This window comes from Vulpes lagopus, chromosome 13 (assembly GCF_018345385.1).
Source record: "Vulpes lagopus strain Blue_001 chromosome 13, ASM1834538v1, whole genome shotgun sequence".
NCBI classification, from domain to species: Eukaryota; Metazoa; Chordata; class Mammalia; order Carnivora; family Canidae; genus Vulpes; species Vulpes lagopus.
This window is the reverse complement of record NC_054836.1, coordinates 53,648,814-53,663,813: the sequence shown is the minus strand read 5'-3', so window position 1 is coordinate 53,663,813 and position 15,000 is coordinate 53,648,814. Positions and strand designations below refer to the sequence as shown.

Here is a 15,000-nt window from a genome sequence, read left to right as displayed (position 1 = left end):
TTTAACCTCTGGATTTTTCAAATTCATTTAAAGTTATAGCATTTTATAAGCTAAAAAGGGATCAGATTTAAATCCAAGTATGTCAGAGACTGTTTTAACAAAATGTTTCACTTGCATATCACTGGTGTTTGATTTATTTTGCATCAAGCTTTTTATGTTTAAACACTGACAGGAGTTTAAATACAAAATGTTAGCTGTCACTATTCATTTAGCTGATTATGTGAGATGCCTTAGTTTTGAGAGATGGGGGCACTGTCACCCAAAGAAACAACATTCTGACAAGTTCAAAGAATGCCTTCTTGAGGTCATAATTTTGTAGCCAGGCTGCCTAGTCAAAGACAAAGAAATAGACAATACACACTTAAGTAAAGCATGATTTTTAGAGTAGTCAGCTGCAAGAAAAGAAGACAACAAATTTCCATGAAATAAACTATTCCGTCTCCACTACCTTTTCTGTGGCGCTGTAGACAGTGCCAAGCCTTGAAGATTTAGTTTTTATAACAAGTCTAATTCACTTAAGTTCATCAACTAATGAGTCTTCAATAGATCGATATTTTTATGGATGCGAATCCTTCTGCCTTTCTTCGCGGAGCATATTCCACCTTTGGATCCTCAGACCATGTTTTATTTGCTGGCATCTGTGTGTGCAGATTCAAGAACACTTGTCTGCTAACTGGAATGCTATATTGTAAACCTTTTGGTTTCAGCTCTAAAAGCCAATCCATCTACATTCAAGCTGACTTAGGTCCTATGGAATGATAATTAATTTTGCAGACACACTACGCTAAAGTTTTGTCAGATGTTATTACACTTTGACATTTATAAGACAGTAATGAAGAAGTAGTATTAAATGCTTTTAGTGATCTAGTGAGGTCCTCAATTAGTGGTCAGACAAATGGTTAGCTTCTGTCAACACCTTCTTCCCAGTAAAATTCAAAATTTTCCCTAGCCTGGACTTTCTCCTTTGTCTTTTATTTTTCTTGCCTTTATCTTTGCTGCTACAAATTAAGGTTTCCAACTTAGCCTTCATTTGGTGGAAAAGAATACGTCATTGAGTGTTACAGAACACACGTAAAACTAAAATATGTATGTTACATACACATAAGCACCTGTCCTCTGCTGGCTTTTTATTTGGTGCTGGGTAAAAACACAGGGCTTCTACTAGTTTGTCTGGGCATATGACAAGAGAAAGGGGATCTGGGACTCTAAATTATTTTTCTACTCTCCTTTGTTACTCAACATATGTAGGCTAAATAGTAATAATGAATGGATTTCTTTTATTTCAAACCGATGGATACATTGTCTGATACTGAAGTCAAGCTCAAGCTATACATTTATTTCTAGTGCATTTCAGAAATAAAAATGCCACAACGATATTTTCTCAGAAAAGTTTTTATAATAAGCACTTGATATAACGTTTCTGGAGGAGAGTAAATAAGAAAACTGGGAGCTAAAAACCCTCTTACAGCTTTTTGACTCGTCTGGCAACATTCCTTTCCCCTAAGACTCAATTCTCCCCATTATTACAAAGGAAAAGCAAAATCTTCTTTCCAAGAAAATTCACATTAGTGGTGGTGATGTCTTCTTCATTTCACTTTCCGCACAGACACTAAACTTTTTTCTGAATAACTGAACTTGATTAACCTAATAAAATATATTATTTCTTTCTTAATTTCCCACTTTAAGAAAAAGACAATGCCAGTATGGAAATGTATCTAAAAAATACCTTTCTTTTGCAGTACTGTACACTGGCATTACCTATTACATCTATCAACAGAATTTATCACAGATCTCTGAGTAAGAGAATCTAAAGCATATCATAACAAAAATGGACTAAAAGAAAGACCTTACAATCTACTGTCACTTGTCCTGTCATCTCTATAAAGTTAATGGGTTGGAAAAATAGCCTTTGGAATCAAAGTTGGTATGTAATTGAAAGGAAATGCTTTTTTAATTGTAATTTCTCTTCTCTTTCTTCTTTCTTTCTTTCTTTCTTTCTTTCTTTCTTTCTTTCTTTCTTTCATCCCTGGTCCCCCTATAATTTCTTTTAGTTTTTTAAAAATATTAGCATGAATGTCAAAAGGAACCATGGAGGGTAAAATGAAGGTTCAAATTCGTCTGCTTGTTAGGAATAAAAATTTATATAAACATTTGAGATGAATAAAAGTGTCCCTTTCCATGTGCTACAAAGGAAAGGACACTCAAGGGAAAATATGTACATTTTCTTTAAAACGTATTCTTAATTTTGTCAGGGAGAACAACTTGGAGCGATGAGATGGTGATTGGGCTAGTTCTAGGGCTTCAATGACCGTATTTAAGATATGGTAGCAATAGTCCTCTTAATAATCTTAATGGTAAAGAATGATATAACATATTGATAAGGATGAATATATTCAAAGGAAGAAATATGAAATTAGCTGTTAAAAATCCATGTCCCTATATTTTTGTCTTTAACAAATGTTATTTCCTTAGAGAGGAACACTTCAGCAAAGTTACTTATCATTTGAAATGCTCTCTTTGCCTAGAACAGTTGAATCAGTTTCATACCCAACAAAATGGTAGCTCACTGCTGTTCTGGTATAACAGCCAGTGCAAATTTTTATTTAAGGCCATTTACAAAAGCCAAAGCAATATAGTAAGCAAATTTTCTTTTAATTGGTCAGAAATGAGAAAAAGTTAAAAAAAATCCTTGTGGAAATCTTACTGTAATTCCGTTATAAAGTTATGAGGATGCCAAGTACTTGTGCCTTGTTGTTAAGGTGCTTTTACTCTATACCCTGTAGTCTACCATTTGTAAACACATCTTTTTGATGTTTCTGCCAACATCCTGGCAACAAAGCAGTGCAATTTCAAATGAGCTAATTAACTTAATTGTTGATGAAGCATGAAACAGTTCATTCACCCTGTTAGCTGCTCCATGACAACATAAGAGTCTCAGCCTGTGAAGTTACTCATCTCCATAAACCTATCTGTAGCTTTCTGTTTAGATCTCTTGTATAGCAGAATTGTGCGTGGAAAATGTTTCAAAAAAGATGCATATTCTCATTTGAAAAGGAACCTCTTAAAATTAAAATATATATATATATATATATATATATATATATATATATATATCACGGTATGAAGAAATTAAGGATCCACAAAACTTTGATTTTTAAGCTAGAGAAGCCACGTAATGTATCACACAAGTACATAGCCATGCAAGGTTGCTCTGTGATTCTGAGGGCAACAAGAAACAATGTAGATGAAATAGAATTATTTCTTAAAAATTTAGCTACTTTCAACTTTCATTTCTTCCTTCTTGTTGTTAAATATATATATGTCAAGCATCATTATTTAAAGGAAGGAATATCAAGCTCGTGATCAAAAAATAAACCTGTAAAATATGTCTGTTTAAAATTATATGTAGTCTATGACTCTTCACGTAATTTCACTTAATTTTTTTATTAAAAACTTGAAATTTAAGTGAATCCTGCACACGTCTCCCAATGATTAATGACACTACTACTGTAGGCTACTATTTTTCATTCATTCAAAAACCTCTAATGAATGATTTCTAAAATATTTTGGTGAAGAGGTAAAGATGAAGTCACCTCCTTGGCCTGTCTTCAGTCATGCACTTGTTGGGACACACAGAAAACACGGAGTGTGCATGATGATGGACCTTCTTCCTTTGAGCTTTTTGTATTAATTTACAAAATATGCCTAAAACTCCCACATAATCCACCCCCTTCCCTAAAAAAAAGGTAAGAAACCTACTTTAAAAACTGTCCAAAATCTTCACAAATGCTTTCACAGCCTGGCCATTTGCAAACTCCATGGCCGTACAGAGTGTGAGAAGCCCCAGTCTCCTCGTGTGACGAGCTGTAGCAAAAGAACACGGCGTCAGATTCATCTCAAAAAGCCATAATCGTTGCAGGCTGCTAGCGCCTGTCAGGTTACGATCAGTGACAAACAGGTCAAAACAGGTCAATTCAGCTCAGAGCAGTCAGAAAAATTTAATCGTTCTATTGAATAGTTCAACTGCCAAGGCTAGATGATGTTCCAATTAGAGGAGAAATAGAGCCAAAGATGACTGTTAATAAAGGATGAAAAACTAAGAGGACTGTATAATATCATATGCTAATCTTGCCATATGACCTTAATGTAACATTTACCTCTAAATAAAAAATATATATTCATATGTGGTCAAGTGAAATAAACCTGTGTTTTTAAGAAGGTAATAGAACAGCCACCATAAGATTTTTGAAATGCTCTTTTTCAAGAAGATGTGGACCGTTAGGACCATTTAAATTGTTTAATATTTATGTGTGAACCATATATATTTCCACTAGTTACAGCTGATTTTAAAAAATTCTATTTTGGAACAGTATTCATTAGCTATATCCTTCTATAATCATCAAAGACTTTTGATAAGTGAGTTTTATGTCAGACAGAGAGATCCTAGAAAAATCAACCAACTTCTGCAATATATAATCATCAAATTAATCTCAATTAAAACAACAGCATGAAAGCATTCGGAAGCATACCATTTTATAATAATGAAAACTAACAAGAAAAAATTTTCATGACACTCAAATGAAGACCAGAAACACCACCAAATTAGAGCATCCTATTTTAAACTGTACTGTAATTAAATATATGGTTCTATAAAAAAATGTTTACGAGAAAGAATTTGTTGCTGTCAGGCGGATACTCATATTACATCACAGAATACTTCCAGTCTACTATATTCAAATTTGTCATGTTCAGTGCTGTATACCACAGGAGCCTAAGTAACTCTGTTAAGAAATCTTGCATCTTAAGAGATGTTTCATCTCTTAAAAAGATATTTTTCATGTGAAGCAATGTTTTAGCTTATGTATTTTGTGTAGATTAAGGGAACCTGATTAGATGGCTTTATGCTTGAATAAATGGAAGTAAATGGACAAAAAGTACCCGGGTGCTCCTTTTACTAGGGTAGTTTTTACACAACTAAAATAAAACAGGAAGTTGAAAATTATCTAACATAATGTACTCAATGTGGGGAACTGAAATCGAATAATTTTTCTTTGTGAATTTTGAGTAAAATTTATTCAGTTTATACTATTCAATCACTGCCGTAAGTTTATTTTATATTTTTATAAATTCCATCATGCTACACCAATAAAAAGGCAAGCCAGATATTCTATCTTCTGGTTTACAACACCTGTGTTTATGTCTTTACGCATATTGATTCTTGGATCTATGGACGTGTTCGTAAACATATATCAAGCACATGTTTTTAAGCATATACTAAGGGGGATATGGATGCATCTTTAATCATTCAAAGAGGGTTCGTAAGTTTAAGAAATGGTAAAATGTTCTCATTTCAGCAATCTGGTTCATCACAACATATTAGCCGTAAAAATATGTTGACACAGTAATTCCACATGCACATATTAAAAAATAACTTTCTTCAGGCACATTCCCCACCAAATTCATCACAATTCTGGTATTTGAACTGCCTTCTGAAATGAAAATAATATTTAAGATAAATAATCAAAAGGTTTCTATTTAATTTGTTCTATACATTCTGACCCTGTTAAGTACAAATCATTATCCTAGTTTTATGAATGGTGGAAGTAAAAGTTGGTGACATATAAATATAGAATAAATCTCATGAGCTTTACCTGTCTCGCCTTGCACTTAGGACTGAAGACTGTCCATTCACTATGGAATGATGGGTTATTGGTGGTGATGCTTTGGAAGTGGTGGAGGAGGTAGTCGAGGAGGAATTGTTAGTAGTGAGGTCTAGCCCTCCATGTTTAATGCCATTGTCTTCCATACTGTGAACTCCAGTCACTTCTTTCCATAACTGCTGAATCTCAGCAGGACTTAAGCCAGCTATAAAATGAAAGAAAGCCCCACTAATATAACGAGGTAAAGTTCATATAATGAGCTTAGTGTTATTACTGGATTAATGCCAACAACAAAAGTGATGCTACCAGCATAATTAATATACAACAATAAATCACTTTACACCATCAGCACCATTGCCTTTCTCGTGAATAATCAGTTATTTGCTAACGACTACCAATTTAGGAATAGTAGGGTGTGATCATATTGGAAATGATATCAAGGATTAATGGAAAAACCCAGCAAGTTCTACTTGGAAGTTAAACTATTCAACTTTTAGCAGCAGCTTTTTCTTATTGCTGGTATTAAGTTTTTATCAGTGAGGAACTGAAAAAGAAATAGATTTGGAAATGAGACATATCAAAAGAAATGAAAAGAAGAAAAGGAGTAAGGAGGATAAACAAAAATGTCAGGAAAAAAATGTCAGGGAAAACCAGTAAACATTCAACTCAGAAGGAAAATATATTTGACAATTAACTTTGACAAAGTTAGTTTGCTCTTTCTCAGACAGGCAAACAAAATAATTGAGTTTTGCTTGGAGGTGCTAAATAAGCCAATATGATTACCTACATGGATCAATTAAGCAGATAATATGGAAACCTCATTTTATGACTGATAGAATGAATGAACTACGCATTTTAAACAACACCCTGGTTCAGATCGTGCAAATTTACCAGATTTAAGAAGGAAGAAAACAAAATCAAGGCACAATGCTTTAGCTTTTTACTGTAATTTTGAAATAAGGAATTAAGAGGTTATTGTTTACAGTAGCTGACTTATAAAATTGTACTTATATGTGCCAAGTGCTATGCCTTCATGTATTCTTTCTACACCCTATACTTCTTAATCCTCACTAAATCCAAAGGAGTTGATAACTATATTTTAACCAGTTCATGGATAAGGAAACAAAGTGAGAGAGAGAGAGAGAGAGGCTCAAATATGTATCCAAGGTCATAAAACTTCTCTGTGCTAGAGCTTTGATTTAAATCCAGGCAGTTTGGTTTGAATGCCTTTGCTCTTAAGATATCATATTAAAAATATGAGAAGTACTGAATAAAGATATACAGGGGCAAATGCAGTTTGTAATTGTGATTGCTATCACTTACTCAGCATCTGCTAGAGTCTGATGCTTTACATTCATAATCTCAATTAATGTCACCTGATGTTAGGAATCATTACATTTTACAGATGAGGGCATGGCATGGAGGTTTAGAAAGATGAAAGATGTTACCAAATCGCTACATTCATAGCTACTTGGACAGAATTCAAACCTAATGTGCTGTGGCTCCAAAATCTAGGCTCTTTATTACCACGTTCATCTGCAATATCTAACGTAAGGATGGAAGTGCTAATCAAACTACCCCCACCTCCAAAATCCAGCACATGTCTCCATCAGATGCTATAAGTGATACAGATCAATCATGAGATGTGTGGGAGCCGACAGGATGGAACAGGCAGGGGAGACTAGGGGAGAACAGGACGTGATGACGAGGAGAGTGAGCCCTCTCACCCCTACCCCTGAAAGTAGAAAAATCATCAATCCAGACAGAGAGGTAAGTAGCCCAAAGTGACAGAAGAATTCTCACTGCTCCAAACATAACTTCTGGTCAAATTATTCATCACAGTGGTAACCTTAAATTGCTATGCCTATCACAATTTCTTACAGATAGTTTTACTGAAAGCTATCATTTTGGTGATTCTGGCTCCTGAAGATTTTCAAGCAGCCTAAGACTGAAGAAAAGGCAGGCTAACTCAGGTTTCCAGTCATTAAAAACTACTTTTTTTTTTTTTTTTCTGGAGAGAAGAGAATGGCTTAATAAAAGTAAGGTATTTTCTCCATTACATAGGAAATAATTTCTATATAAAGATAATTAATTATTGCTTTAACTCTATCTTTAACTCAGGATTCCGAAACTTTTCTCACTGTAACTTCCTGATTACCTGTCTGTATGAGTTACGTATCCTAACAGCAAAGCTCCATTAGCAAATCCTTTTCTGTGACAGCATCTGTTCTTCTTCTGCATGGGAGCCCTCACCATCTGACTGCCTCTCTGCCCCACCATCAACTCTTGCCTGGACGATGGCTCTCCTTTTCTCCTTTCCTGTCTTCCTGCTTTCTCCTTGCCTTGCTATAATTTACCACTCTTCCTATATCAGCCCAAATTTATCCCTTTAAATCTAAATTAGGCCATGGGGCTTTCCAGACAAAGTATCCAATGCTTTCCAGAACATTTCGGGGGGGGAAAAAAAACAACAAGAAAAAGGAACAAACAACAACAAAAAACCCTACTGTGGCCTGTGAAGTACCAGCATTTATTATCTGGGTCTCGTCTGCCTCTCTGATGTCATCTAATGCTCGCTCTCTACATTTCTCTCTCTTATACTAGTTTTCTTCTGCATCTTAGATGCATGAAATATTTGCTCCCTTGCCAGCTTTTGCTCTGGCTGTTCCCACAGCATTGGCGACTTTGTCACAGATCTTCTCACGGTTTCCTCCCTCTCTTCCCTCAGACGACTTAAGGGTCACCTTCTCTGAGAGCTCTTTGACCACATTATCACCCCTTCCCCACCTTGCCTTCTAACATTCTCTATCACCTCACCCTACTTTATTTATCTTTAAATCATTAATCAGTCTCTGAAACCATATTATTTATTTGTTTGTTTTACTTGTCATCAGTCTCCCTCTACTACACTGTAAACTCAGGCTGGTTAGAGCAGGGATTTCTTATTTTGCCCATCTATCCCCAGTGCTAAGAGCAGTGCCTGGTTATGTGCTTAATACACAGTAGCTGATTTAATTGACTATAACAGATTCACATAGTTCTTGAAGGTATTTCGGTATTCACATGGAAGTACTGTGGCTCTTGATGTACTTGTGGCATGTTATCTGTGAGCACTGCCATCCTATAAGGCCAATGTCTAAAGAATTAGAAACGGCACTAGTTGATTCTAGCAGATTGAGTAGCTAATAAAACTTTACATCTTGGCTAAAGACTCTTAGATGCATTTTAGACACTATACCAGTTAAAGATGTTATTAATAATTTAGTTTTTGAATTTTATTAACAATTCAGTTAACCTAAGTATCTACTTACCTTTTAAAAGCAGACTTCTCTTATAACACTCATTTGTATTGCAAATTAGTGGTATCACCATGACATCACAATGATATGGCAACAAATACTAAGCGCATCAACATTTGATAAATAAATAACCTGGTTCGCTATCCAAATAAGGATCCTTAATTAAACAACAAAGAAAATGGTTTTTAAAGATTACAGATATGGGGAGGAGAAGAGATGATGTCAAAAAGAGATTCCCGTTAGTAGAAGTGGTTCCCAAAAGTGTCTGCGTATTAGACTCACTTGGGGGCATTTGGAAACTTCTGCTGCCCTGACCATAGCCCAAACCAATTAAATCACAATTTCTGGAGGTAGGACATGGGTATCAGTCTCTTTCTGGAGCCCCACAGATGATTCCAACGTGTAGATCATTTGGGAGGAATATTTTTAAAAGCAAACTACTTCATTGCTCATGAAACAAAGTTTTCACATCTACAATTTGCTTAGTTCTTTTCTATGGATACAAAACTATGCATATGAAACAATGAGCCAACCAATTTTGTAGGATTCTGAAAGTTTGCAAATTTTGAAGTTTTGGTGATTTACAAGAATTAACTTGTTTTTCAGGCAATAATATTATATGTTCAGTATTGCCTAAACTGTGTTCTATGCAACAGTGCTCTTCTAAACACTCCTAATCTAAGAGATCTAAGAGGTCTTTGGTCTCTATCTTGGGAGACTCATGACTAATGTTAACATGTACATCAGTTCCAAGATGCCTAGGAACAAAACCCAAAAACCAACCACAAAAAGAAAACTTAAGTCTCTTGTTTAACTCAGCATTTTACAAATCCGTTTGAGGATAAAAAGAAAAACAAGTGCAAAACCATTTTTACAATTACACTAATTTATTTCAGTTTTAAATACTGGGTGTAGGCTTAGAATTCATCAAGTGATCTCCAGCCCCTCCCTTGAACTGCAGGCTGCCTATTTATAAACTTCACAGATTTTTTTTTTCTAAAATTAGCTTGCTTCTAGACTAAGTTTCTGTTTATACAGCCTCTCTGACCCCAACTCACTCTTCATCTATTTTTTTTTTATTATTTTTTTAGAAACTTACCGGTGCTTCTGATATACCAGTCACTCTTCTCCATGCTTCAGTGCTAATCCATGACCCCAGGCTCTATTATTATCCCCATTCTAGAGATGAGGACACTGAGGAACAGAAAAGTTGAGTAGCTCTAGAGCTAATGCGTGGCAGGGCTTCTCACATCTTTAGGTCATTTGTTCACATAACCTTTTTCCAGGACTCTGTCCTTGGCCACCCTATCTACAAGTTCAACCTGTCCCATTTCCTACAGTCTCTTCCTTTTTTTCCTAGACTGACTTTTAAGGTTTTATTCCTTAGCACTTATCACTATATGTTTTACTTAATTTATAATAAAAGTTTTTTGGTGGCAGGGGTTTCTGTGTTTTGGTCACTGTGTTGCCCCCAGTGCCTGTAAGAGCACCTCCAGTGAATGAAAGCTCCAAGGATACCAAGTTATACAACTGACTGGAACATGCTGGCAAGCATAATCTGGGAATCAGTGGACTAGACCATCATAGAATAATAGGCAACTTAAAATCTTTAGTAAGGATGATTCAATTTTCTTAGTAGCTTATTTCAAGGATACATGCATATAATACTAGTGCCAAGATGTTGTGTGATTATGCAATTTTAAAATTCCATGACTTTCAATCAAGAAATGAGGATGGGTGATGGCTTTGGGATGATGACTTGGGCTTACTTTTGTTCACTGCCCATACTACAAATAAGCATTAAAAGGTTTGTTTTCTTAGGAGTTGAATGAATAAAAGGATGAATTCCTAATCAAATTGCATGTAATACCACAGGTAAAGCAATTAAATATTAATTCCTTAATCCTGGATCCAGAGTTTGCGGAGTAACTACTGGGTGACAAGTGATGTGCTAAGAATTAATTAAAATTTGGTAATTCACATCTAGATTATACATCCTTGGGGCATACAGGTTTTAGAAATTCCAGTGGCTTTCCTTATTGGTAAAAATTACATTCACAACTTTTTCACACCCCAAACTGAAAGATTCTCTCAATGTCCTTTCATTTTCTATGTCAACTAATTAATTTTTAATATTAAATAATTTTTATACATTATGATGTAAAGTCTACTGTGATTTTTTAAAAATTATCTTATTTGTACTCTGCTTATTTTCTAGGGTTACTTATAACTAAAAGTAATAAAATCAAATTTTGGTAGAAGTATTTGTATCATTCATATATTTTATGAAAACAATTTGATATTTAATCACCAGAATTCTTGAACTATTATCATGTAATTTTCACTTTTCATCTTAAATTTCACATTAAAAAGCACTAGTATATTACACATGGCCAAATAACTGAATCATAGAGAAGGGTGTACATTGCAAAATTAAATTTCCCTACCCACCCCCACCTCTCGCTTCCTTGTTCTCCTCTCCAGAGGCAACCATTATTCTGGTTTCTAGGCTACCCTTCAGAGATCTATGTGTTCATTTAAAATCTGCCAAACCTAACATTTTATTGATTTATATTTGACTGGAGGTCTACTTTAACCTATAGGTAAGCGCCCGTCTTTAAACATACATAAAATGTATGTTTAATGAGAGGTGGACCTAATAAATATTTTGCCCAAATGCTGAGTTAGAAGGAATACAACAGCTATTTGACTAAAATTGAGACCAAAGGCAAACATCTCCACTAAAGAAGGAACTTCTGGGATACTAGAATACATCTGAAATACATATAAAAATTCCTACTATCATTTTACTATTAAAATGTTTATAGGCTGCATTTTTAAAATTTGATATTTTATTTTAAAAAAAGTAATTTTCTGAGTTTTCCTCATCATGAAACTTTAATGTGGCAAAGCTGACATTCTGCTTTGGAGTCTTCCCTCAAGATAAATAAGTGACAAACAACTTTATAAAGACTTACGGCCTAAATGGAGATAAATTCCTTTTCGTGTATGTGTGCTGGTACACCAAATAATTCTGTGACAATAGAATTAGGATATAATTTAATCCCCACCTTTCTATCTTATTTACATTTTCTCAAAAACTAACTTAACACACTTAATATTTCCCTATGTACTTAATTTTTTGTAAGTTAGTTTTTGTGTTTTATTTTCTGTTCAGAGAGGGAGCATGAGGTGGGCAGAGGGAGAGGGAGAGAGAGAACCTTAAGCAGGTTCCATGTCTAGGGCAGAACCCATTACAGGATTTGATCTCATGACACTTAGATCATGGCCTAAGCCAAAATCAAGATTCCAATGCTTAACCAACTGAGCCACCGAGGCTCGTAAGTTAGTTTTTATACATAATATTAACAGCATTTATGGTTAACTTCGCAAAATTTTATTCCTGCAATAATAAATATACATTTAAACTTTACCTTACTGATGGGAATTTTCATATATAAAACCCCAAAGGAGGGATGCCTGGGTGGCTCAGTGATTGAGCATCTGCCTTTGACTCAGCTCTTGATCCTGGTGTCATAGGACTGAGTCCCGCATCGGGCTCCCCACAGGGAGCCTGCTTCTCTCTCTACCTATGTCTCTGCTCCCTCTCTGTGTCTCTCACAAATGAATAAAATCTTTAAAAAAATACAAAATTAAAAACCCAAAGGAGAGTTTCCTTCCAAGTTGCAAATTGAAGATTGACTAGTATTTAAAAGGGAATACTAAAATGCTAACAGTAATTCTACATGGCAAGCATTGTTTGTTATCCTGATTATATATAATGGCAATCTCTGCAAATACATGATCACAGATTAGGCAAAAAATCGGGATGCCAGAAGTGATACTGAAGTAGACATTTGGCTATTTTGATTTCCATAAGCAGAGAATGAGTCAAGGCCAAATAGCTGATCTTGGCCGCATATTCGTCAGAAGACAAACTTTAGCACATTCCTACCTCAGGATGTTATATTTTACCTAAAAACAATTTCATTTTATTTATTACTCAACAGTTGTCTCATTCCAAACTCATCTAGTTCTAGAAGGCCTAAGTTCAAACTTGTTCTGGCTAGATAGCCTCGCAGTCCTTGTTTGGTCTTTCAAATTGGTCACAAAAGCATTACGTTTTAAACCACTTTCATAAATTCAAAAACATGTAGATGGTTAGAAGGAAATAAAGTTTTTACCAGGTATATTTTAGTCGCTGTAGTCATAGGAAGCCTGTGAGTATAGTGCGTATTGGAATACGCTGACTTCTATCTCATGTCAAAATCATATCAAAGTTTGAAGTGCATGCACAATAATTTCCTATTACCTGTAGACATTGGTACTGGGTCATGAAAATGTGTCACGAAGTAATTACTAGCTGACACATAAACTGTACTATCCATGGAGCAAATAGCCTCATAATCAGTATTTTATTTGATATTGATTTACAAATCCATCCTTTTGTATTTGACTTCTGTATACCTACAGTCACCTCATATGTGCATTTGGAGATGGTAATTTCATTGCCTCTCTTCTATTAAAACCCAGTATTATAGTAATATTCATGATGACTTTAAATGCTTAATGTTTAAAATAATTTACTTTAAAGGGTGGCATGATATATTACATCATTTTGCAACACAGAGAAAAATGTCTATAAATCTTCTACTCTTATCAAAATTATTATAATTTTGTTACTTCTGTCTCATTCTCATACACTTATTTTATATAAGGTTGAAAGAAGCTGGAACTTTAAAAAGTAGCCTGTATTAAATCATGGGGATAAATACTTCAAATATGGCATATTTTTAAAGGCCCAATGAGATCATCATTGTGTATAAATCCTACTTGGTTTTCATATGGTTATTATTCATGGCTAATCAATCAACCAACCAAAAACTTGGTACAAAGTAAACTGGGAAACTGATGGTAAAAACGTTTAAAATATTTAAATTATTTTCATCTGAGATAATCAGGGGCTAAGGCAAAAATAATTCCAGGCTTATATTATCTAACAATTACTTTTTTACTTTCTTTCATTCCAATTTTAGGATTCCAGCACCACCCTATGAAATTATGTTCCTTTACTACAGTTGGCTTATCTGACACATTCTGCCTATATTTGGCTGGTGATTCTCTATAGTGGTACTTTTCACACCTCCTCCTCTAAACAGTAAAAACACAATGATGACTTTCATGTTTTTTCTTTAAAATATAAATATTCTGCTCAAACCCCGATGTGTTTTCAGATTTATTTCCTTTTCCTTGATGTTCTCTATCTTGTGTATTTAATCTCTCATATATTTTATGGACAGTACAAACATAAAAAAAAGGAAAAAAAAAGATAATTTTATTTTAAAAAGTTCAGAAAAAAGAGAAAATTTTCATTTGAAAACTATGAAAATGGTTATATCATAATAAATTTTCCTTGTTTGGCAAGATATCTGTATGCTTGTTTTGGAAGAAAATAGTTTTAACAAATATATTGCACTTAAATTATATTTTGCCTCTGTGAACATCTATTTTAAACTTTCTTGAAGTGTTTGTTTCAATGGTTTTATTCAAATAAGATCCTGCTTCTCTCTATTGAAGAGATTTTTTTTTTTTAATTTTATTTATTTATGATAGGCACACAGTGAGAGAGAGAGAAGCAGAGACATAGGCAGAGGGAGAAGCAGGCCCCATGCACCGGGAGCCCGACGTGGGATTCGATCCCGGGTTTCCAGGATCGCGCCCCGGGCCAAAGGCAGGCGCCAAACCGCTGCGCCACCCAGGGATCCCTGAAGAGATTTTTATATGATTAGATCCTAAATGTAGAATTTATATAAATTTAATTGAAAAAACTCAATGAGATACATTTATTGCTTCTGTTTTAGTGTAGTTTCTACCAAAGAAATCCATGTTTACATTGAATTAATTTATACACAGTTTTTAAAAAAGTTTATTCTTCATTTGTCCTCAAGTTGCATTTATTTTTGCAGAGAACAACAGTTTATGAGTAGAACATTCATGGGCATGGTGACACTATGGTTTATTCCAATTCTCTTTGGAATGGT

At 34.5% G+C, this 15,000-nt stretch overlaps 1 protein-coding gene across 17 annotated transcripts in view; it reads right to left on the bottom strand.

Annotated features, from left to right (window-relative positions):
• FOXP2 (forkhead box P2) overlaps positions 1 to 15,000 on the bottom strand; it is a 557,737-nt gene that overhangs the window by 45,961 nt on the left and 496,776 nt on the right. For all 17 annotated transcript variants that reach the window (XM_041727433.1, XM_041727435.1, XM_041727432.1 and 14 more), the window contains 2 exons: positions 5,652 to 5,865; positions 3,760 to 3,864 (listed from right to left, as the gene is read on the bottom strand). In XM_041727433.1, the coding sequence (XP_041583367.1) occupies positions 3,760 to 3,864; positions 5,652 to 5,865 (319 nt within the window). The remainder of the gene's footprint in view (positions 1 to 3,759; positions 3,865 to 5,651; positions 5,866 to 15,000) is intronic.